We start from the raw sequence: 8,817 nt of genomic DNA, 5'->3' as shown, positions 1-8,817 counted from the left end.
GAGAGAGAGAGAGAGAGAGTGAGTGTGTGTGTGAGAGAGAGAGAGTGTGTGTGTGAGAGAGACTGTGTGTGTGTGAGAGAGAGAGAGAGAGAGACTGTGTGTGTGTGTGTGTGTGTGTGTGTGTGTGTGTGTGTGTGTGTGTGTGAGAGAGAGAGAGAGAGAGAGAGAGACTATGTGAGTGGGGATAGGAACCAAACAGCAGCACAGACCATTTTCTTCAAGCACAGTTTTGCACCATAAATTATTTCTTTTTGTTCTCCCAGATAACGCAATACCTATAAAATCATGGTTCAGTGATCCCAGTGACACAGCACTTCTTAACCTTCTGCCAATGTTGGATGCACTAAGGTGGGGATTTCAGCAGAAATAGCAAAATATCATTCTTTTGCTGACCAAACATCAATCTTTGTTTAAAACATCTTTCTACAGATTCACAGCTGACGTTCGGTCCGTCCTTAGCCGAAACCTGCACCAGCATCAACTTTGGTGACCGTCCCACTGGGAGACGTAGAGTTTTTAACTTCTTCCCATCCAGACTCTGTCCCTCAGTCCCAAACCCTCTTTTATACAACAGCAGCACACGTGTGATCAGGTGAAGGTCCAAACTGAACTTGCTTGAAGGCAGTAAAAAACATTGGGAACATGTTTACCCTTGGCGTCCTTTCCATCTTCAAACTGGAGTCTCGGTCTTGAAATGCTTCTGGAATACTCTGTGAAGACGGCACACAAACACATGAGCACAGACGCAGAGCCCTGAAGGGACGGTTTTAATCATATACAGTGCCATATGACAGACTTTAGATGCATCTGCATTTCTCAGTTTATTGGCGATGGACAGTGTTCTTCCACTGCTGTGAATATGTGGATGAGGGAAAACAAAGAGCAGTCATTTGGCGTCCTTGATTCTACTCGTCTTTCCATCTCTTGAGTCAAGTCTTTGTGGCCACCAGCTTGGGAAAGCGAGTGTTAATGAGTGATTTAAAAAAAATTTATTTATATATATATATATATATATATATATATATATATATATATATATATATATATATATATATATATATATATATATATATATATATATTGAAGGGTGACAAGAATCAATTTTTTTAAACTCTTGACAATACTTGATGTATGAGCATTGAGACACTTATTTCTCCAAATTAGACATTCTGTTTAAAATAAGTGGCACATATAGGTGTCCTTTAAACAAGTTGTTTTGGTCCTTGGTCTTTACAAGGTGCACTTTTTTTTCCTCTCTAATATATATTTTGTGATGTTTAATGTAAGGATTATTTTCTGATACAGACCCCAGCAGCTTATCTAAATTAGGGGGAATTTGAATGCTATTGGGCTGTTTCGAAATGGCATCTTTAAAGACAGAAGTATTTAATGCTCTATGTATTAACAGACAGTTTTAAGTTGGTGGTTTTATATGACTGATAATGTAGAATGTTTTCACCAGCCTTTTTTTTACTTTTCATTTTTCACAAATCTATAAATATTTTATGACTCATCATTTTATTCTGAGCAGCATAAGTTAGTGGGAAGTGTTCAGAGAACTAAATGTCTGGTACAGACAAAAAAAGTGCAATTTTCTTCACACACACATTTACAAGATATGCGAGGAACGAATATTGTGTTGTAAGTTGGTATAAATATACTGAACAGTTGGCTAAGCAATCGCCACTATTTTGATTGTTTTTATGTTTACACATAAATGATATTCTGCTCAAGTCTCAGGGCAGCTCCCTTGGACTCCGGTCCTGAGATTAATAAAACACATGACAGTGTGAAGTTTGGCTGTTTTTATTATTTTATTTTAATATTTTATTGGCTGCAAGTTAATCAGTATTTGAGCTGGGTTTTGTTGAAATACAGTATGTACTGTCCATCAGTGTAGCTCAGTGTAACTGATTTGACTGAACACAGCTTGCTCCAAACAAAGATTTTTAAACCATTGTAGTTACCTCCTGTCATATGTTAAACGATGCAGTGGCAAATTTCAGCAGTGGCAACACAGTTGAAAGTGGTGATTAAATGTTTGTAGAACAGAGATGGGATCCCAGACAGCATGTACGGTACAAAAGTCACCTTAATTTATTATTTTTTGAATATAAATTTTGTCTTGGATATTTTTTTTATGATTTCCAAACATTAGTTTTCCAACAAAAATGAAATGTTACAGACAAATGATTGTATGTCAGTAAAGAAACATATGACCTGCTGCAGGGATGATGTGTTTTTGTAGGCCAACCTGGAAGTTCACCCTCGTTAACTTGGCAAAAATGGATTTTTCCTTTGGATTATTGGAGATAATAAGCTCATTAGCTCATTGACCAACAAAAGTTTATGATTCTTAGTTTGTTCATCAAGATAATCTTCACAAATGAACACAGCCTTTATGAATTTTGAAGCCTAAATACAATCAGCAGAAGTAAAATGCTAAAGTTAGGCTATAAACTAACTACACCACGGTCGCATGACTTCAATGTCAAGACAACTCCTTCAAACTTTATTTAACAAAACACTACAATTGGAAAATACTATAAATTGATAAATCTACAAGTTGGAAAGTTTGACTTGGAATAGTTAGTAAGAGCGTGAGTATAAACACAATGAGGCTGTAGTAGATGAGTTTTCCTGTTCGGCGTGATGATGTTTAATGTCCCCGAAAACCTCTGTAGTCCAGTTTTGCCACTTGTTATCAACTGCCTTTTTCATGACCCGTAAAAGCTTAAAATACTGATGTATTTTATGTCGTAGAATAAAACATGAAAATCTTTTGAGCTTGTGTTAACCACAGATCTTATTTCAGTCATTTAACCAAAAACCCATTCAAAAACCGCATTGACTTCGAGACGATGTAACCGAAAGTGCTAAAATCTCATTTCCGGGTGTTAGGACTTATTCCCGCACCACTCTATAGACCACGTTTCAGACAAAAAAAACCCCAAGAATGCTGGTTGTGAGTGATTACCAAAAAAATAAATAAATAAAACCTGAATAAATGCGACAGTCAAAGTCTCTGTGGCAGATTCTCCAAAACTTCCAGCCAATTTTCTTATAAAACTACAGAAACTGTACCTGAGACTACTGACACCAAATATTGACGTTGTTTCGTTTACTACTTTTATAGTAAATGTTTTAAATGTAGGAAACATTTAAGTTCATTATTTCTGAGGGCTTCTCTGCTGTACTGCATGTTTTTTTCACATCTGCCAAAGACCTTTCCACAGTACTGTACATTTGGGCCACATGTGCTGTTATTTCCTGTTATATTCCTACATATACGGAATGGCTGAATGAACTTGGGCCAAATCTGAATATGTTTAAAATTGGTGGGAATTTCTCATTTTGATCACCGCTGATTACAGAGGAATATGGCCATGATCAGATCACACAGGACACACAATTTAATCAATAAAATAAAATTTTTGTGAAAATTGTATTTTATTGATGAAAGTGGTTTGTGGTAGGAATTTATACTTTCTTTGAGGGAATAAAAACAAACAAAAAACCCTTCACTAGCCTCACGTCACGCAAAGGAGACAGAGATATGAATGTTCTTATACTGGTTTTCACTACCCTTTATCTATATTCAATATTTACAATTAGAAAATACACATTTTTGAGAAATTTGTATTGTTTGTATGCATTTGCATGGTTTATATTGTAACAGTCTAGCATTAGCTTCACTGCAGTGACTGTAGTTTGCTCGAGTAATACAGAAGTCATTGTTTTCCAAATTGTCTTTTACAATTCATTTATAAATAGATTAATTTTACTGTGACATTTGTATGTCATGTATATTGTATATCATGTGTATTTATTGTTGTAAATTAGTGTTCCTTTGGAAATATTTGTTATTGAAAGTATTTCCATCAGATTGCTATCATACTCTTGATGGATAACTTAGTCGGTTTTTGCCTCCCATCATAAGTGAAGATGCCTCCCGTCATAAGTGGTCAAATACAATTTATAAAAGAATGTCATTATATTTTTTATAATACTAGTATTAATGATTTGAGACCATGAATTGGAGAAAACAGCTGACTGGTGATGAATTCAAAACCATCATAGATAAGAGCACAACAATGCAGACCATGGACATGGAAGTTAGATTTACATTAGATGGACAGCTGATGGTAGGTAAACGTGCTGCAAGTAGACTGTGTGACCAGTTTTAATTGCATTTTCAGAAATGTTTACATTGTGCTAGTTAATTTTTTGCATGTTCGCTTGATTAATAGACACAGAAGCACTTAACTCTTTTTATCAGAGGCCAAAAAATGGAATTTGCACTTGTTTTGGGGCTGCCTGTGTTCAGTATTGAATTTGTGACATCACACTCCACAACAGGGGTTAATGGCTTATATAATAATAATAATAATAATAATAATAATAATAATAATAAAATGTATTTATATAACATCTTTCATACAAGGAATGCAGCTCAAAATGTTTTATAATCAATAAATTTCATGCATCAGGTGCTTTACAAGAAAATAGACATATAATAAATATAAAAAAGGGATAGAACACTATAATAGAGTTAATACATAGTAAGCCTAAAATCAAGTAAAATGAGAACATAAAAAACAGGAATAGAATACTATGAAATAAAATAAAGTTAATGCATAAAACATCAAAGTGCAAACAGAATCTCTGTAAGTCATGGCTGGTTAAAGACTAAAGTGAAGAGATGAGTTTTTAGCTTTCTTTTTAAAAGATTTAGTGAGCTGGCTTCCCTGACATCTATAGGTAGTGTGTTCCATAGATTTGGGGCGTAATTGACAAAGGCTGTATCCCCAATTTTCTTTTGGCTGTTGCTGGGAATCTTCAGTAATCCAGCAGCAGATGATCGCGATGTTCTTGAAGGCAAATAATTAACAAGGGAATGATCAATGTAGCTTGGTCCTAGCCCATTAAGGGCTTTGTATAAGGAGGAGGATCTTAAAATCAATTCTAAATATTACAAGGAGCTAATGCAGAGAAGTAAAACTGGACTAATGTGCTGTCTCCTCTTGGTTCTGTTTAATAACTGAGCAGCAGTGTTCTGAATGAGCTGGAGTCTCTCAGTGTTTTTTTTATTTGGGAAGCCAGTAAAAAGTACATTACAGTAATCGAATCGGCTGGAAATAAAGGCATGAATCAGTTTTTCAGCATCTTTTTGATTTATATACAGTGCATCCAGAAGTATTCACAGTGCTTCACTCTTTCCACATTTTATGTTACAGCCTTATTCCAAAATTGATTAAATTCATTATTTTCCTCAAAATTCTACAAACAATACCCCATAATGACTACGTGAAAGAAGTTTGTTTCAAATCTTTGCAAATGTATAAAAAATATAAAACAAAAAAAGCACATGTACATAAGTATTCACAGCCTTTGCCATGACACTCAAAATTGAGCCCAGGTGCATCCTGTTTCCACTGATCATCCTTGAGATGTTTCTACAACTTGATCGGAGTCCACCTGTGGTAAATTCAGTTGATTGGACATGATTTGGAAAGGCACACACCTGTCTATATAAGGTCCCACAGTTAACAATGCATGTCAGAACATGACATGATGAAGCCAAGCCATGAAGTCCAAGGAATTGTCTGTAGACCTCCGAGACTTTACTGTATCAAGGCACAGATCTGGGGAAGGGTACAGAGACATTTCTGCAGCATTGAAGGTCCCAATGAGCACAGTGGCCTCCATCATCCGTAAATGGAAGAAGTCTGGAACCAGCAGGACTCTTCCTAGAGCTGGCCGCCCGGCCAAACTGAGTGATCGGGGGAGAAGGGCCTTAGTCAGGGAGGTGACCAAAAACCCGATGGTCACTCTGACAGAGCTCCAGCATGTCTCTGTGGAGAAAAGAGAACCTTCCAGAAGAACAACCATCTCTGCAGCACTCCACCAATCAGGCCTGTATGTTAGAGTGGCCAGATATAAGCCACTCCTCAGTAAAAGGCACATGACAGCCCGCCTGGAGTTTGCCAAAAGGCACCTGAAGGACTCTCAGACCAAGACCAAGACAAAGATTGAACTCTTTGGCCTGAATGGCAAGCGTCATGCCTGGAGGAAACCAGGCACCACTCATCACCTGGCCAATACCATCCCTACAGTGAAGCATGGTGGTGGCAGCATCATGCTGTGGGGATGTTGTTCAGTGGCAGGAACTGGGAGACTAGTCAGGATCGAGGGAAAGATGAATGCAGCAATGTACAGAGACATCCTTGATGTAAACCTGCTCCAGAGCGCTCTGGACCTCAGACTGACCCTAAGCACACAGCCAAGATAACAAAGGAGTGGCTACAGGACAACTCTGTGAATGTCCTTGAGTGGCCCAGCCAGAGCCCAGACTTGAACCCGATTGAACATCTCTGGAGAGATCTGAAAATGGCTGTGCACCGACGCTCCCCATCCAACCTGATGGAGCTTGGGAGGTCCTGCAAAGAAGAATGGGAGAAACTGCCCAAAAATAAGTGTGCCAAGCTTGTAGCATCATACTCAAAAAGACTTGAGGCTGTAATTGGTTAATTTTGGAATAAGGCTGTAACATAACAAAATGTCGGAAAAGTGAAGCACTGTGAATGCTTTACAGATGCACTGTATGGTCGTATTTTGGCTATGTGTCTAAAGTGGAAAAATTATGTTTTTGTCACCTTGTTCATGTGGGACTTGAAGTTTAGCTCTCAATCTAAAATAACACCAAGACTTGAAACCTCAGATTTAATCCAGGGAGATAATTTACGTAGATTTTTAGACATAATTTTTCTTTTTGTTTTAGGGCCGACCAGTAGCATTTCAGTTTTGTCCTCATTTAATGTCAATAAATGATTGCTTATCCATTTATTTATTGCCAGAAGACAGGTAGTAATTGAATTTATAGCTTCAGAATCATTCGGTTCAGCAGAGATGTACAGTTGCGTATCATCCACATATCTATGGAAACATACATTGTGCTTTCTGGTGATGTCACCAAGAGGCAGCATGTATAATGAGTACAACAATAGGCCAAGGCAGCTCCCTTGTGCAACACCATAAAAGATGTCATGTTTCTCAGATACATGCTCTCCAAGACTGATGCAGAACTTCCTTCCTTTGATGTATGTTTTGAACCAGTTTAACACACAATCAGAAAGGCCAACCGACTTTTCAAGACGATTGATTTGGATGTCATGGTCTATCGTATCAAATGCTGTGCTTAGGTCTAACAGGACCTAAACAGCAATACTGGCTCTAATTGAAGTTATTTTGTTATTGAAGAACACTGCGAGTTCTTCACATTTTGATGCAGCACGCTGCAGAGGGATCAGAGCAGTGTTGAGTAGAGAATAATATTCTAGAGTTTCCAGCATTCTCTGTAATAATCTTGGAAAAGTAATCCTTTCTTGCCAGACGTATTGCTTTGTTATAGGTAGTCATGGCTTCTTTGTATCTTTGACAGTGAGCAGTGAGCTTAGTTTTCCTCCATTTTCTTTCAGCTGCTCGACAGGTTCTCTTAATCTCGTTAATAATGTTATTATTTAACCATGGGGAGAGTCAATAGACCTCTTTTTGACCTTTAGTGGAGCAGCAGTATTTAAGGCAGATAATAGGGTATTATTGAGAGAGCAGTCATAACTATATGGCTCAAATGATCTCATAATATTAGAGAACTTTTCTTCAGCCTTGACATCTAGGAATCTCTTTCAGACCAAGAAGTCCCTTTTAGTCTTTGCTAAGATTAAGTTGTTATCAAACAGCACATAGTGATGGTCAGAGATAGGTAGTTTGAATACTGAAAAATGATCAGTGTTTAACCCTGGTGACATTAAGTCTAGGGTATTACCATGCTGATGATTGGCTTCATTTACATGTTAAGTAAGTTCAAAGCTCTCCAGTCAATTCACAAGCTCCATAGCTTTGCGGTGATTCTTTTTGTTAATATGAATATTCAGGTCTCCATTCAGGATGAATCTACCATATCTAGTGATACCTAGTGAGATCAGTTCTGAAAACTCCTGCAGAAATACTGATGAATATTTTGGTGGCCAATATAATGCAATGATGAGCACTGACGGTTCTGCTTTGAGCTCAAGAGCAAGATATTCGAATATGGGCGAATGATGTAAATTCGTCCAAGTCAATGTAAATATAAATATATGTGTATAGAAAATGGTGGCAATACCTCCTCCTTTCCTGTTTTGTCTGACTGACTGATAGAAATTATATTTTGAGGACAGGCCTCAGTGTTGCTACACCAGTAGTGCTGTTTAGTCAGGTCTCAACCAAGAACATACAATGCAGATTATTTTTAACAAAATAAATACTTATGAAAAACTGCACATTCTTAAAGTCCTGAGTGTCTACCTTCATATTGGTAGACACTCAAGGCTTTAAGAATGTGCAGTTTTCATAAGTATTTATTTTGTTTTACCTAGCCTACTAGGTATACATTTTTATCATTTTGTTGTAGCTGGTGGTTTACTATCAAAAAGCTTTAGTTGTGCCGTCCGTTTTCTATCTGTACCAATGTTATTGTTGAGAAGTGTGAATTGTTGAGCCCAGCAAGGGGCTCACACTCCTCCCCCGTTCCCATTGCCCTGCTCACCAGCAGCTAAACAAAGTCATGATACTCTACACACAGAAACCCAACATTGTCCTGACTAAACTTATAACAGACTTGCAGTGATAAAATAATTCATTTGCTTATACTGATTGAAAATGTCTGATAAGTCAATTTTCATCCCCCAGTGGAATGGAACGCCAGCATTTAAAAGGGTTAAACCAGAGTTTTGATTTTTGAAGATATGTATTTGGTGTCAAATTTATGAATCACTG

At 37.3% G+C, this 8,817-nt stretch overlaps 1 protein-coding gene across 2 annotated transcripts in view; it reads left to right on the top strand.

Moving 5' to 3' along the window:
• Window positions 1–970, top strand: part of ctdnep1b (CTD nuclear envelope phosphatase 1b) — a 16,670-nt gene extending 15,700 nt beyond the window's left edge. For both annotated transcript variants that reach the window (XM_053629016.1, XM_053629015.1), the window contains exons 6-7: window positions 264–348; window positions 430–970. In XM_053629016.1, coding sequence (XP_053484991.1) covers window positions 264–348; window positions 430–490 — 146 coding nt within the window. In that variant the 3' untranslated portion in view covers window positions 491–970. The remainder of the gene's footprint in view (window positions 1–263; window positions 349–429) is intronic.
• The last annotated feature ends 7,847 nt before the right edge of the window (window positions 971–8,817 follow it).

Source organism: Ictalurus furcatus, chromosome 7, assembly GCF_023375685.1.
Source record: "Ictalurus furcatus strain D&B chromosome 7, Billie_1.0, whole genome shotgun sequence".
NCBI lineage: Eukaryota > Metazoa > Chordata > Actinopteri > Siluriformes > Ictaluridae > Ictalurus > Ictalurus furcatus.
This window is presented reverse-complemented; position numbering and strand designations above follow the sequence as displayed.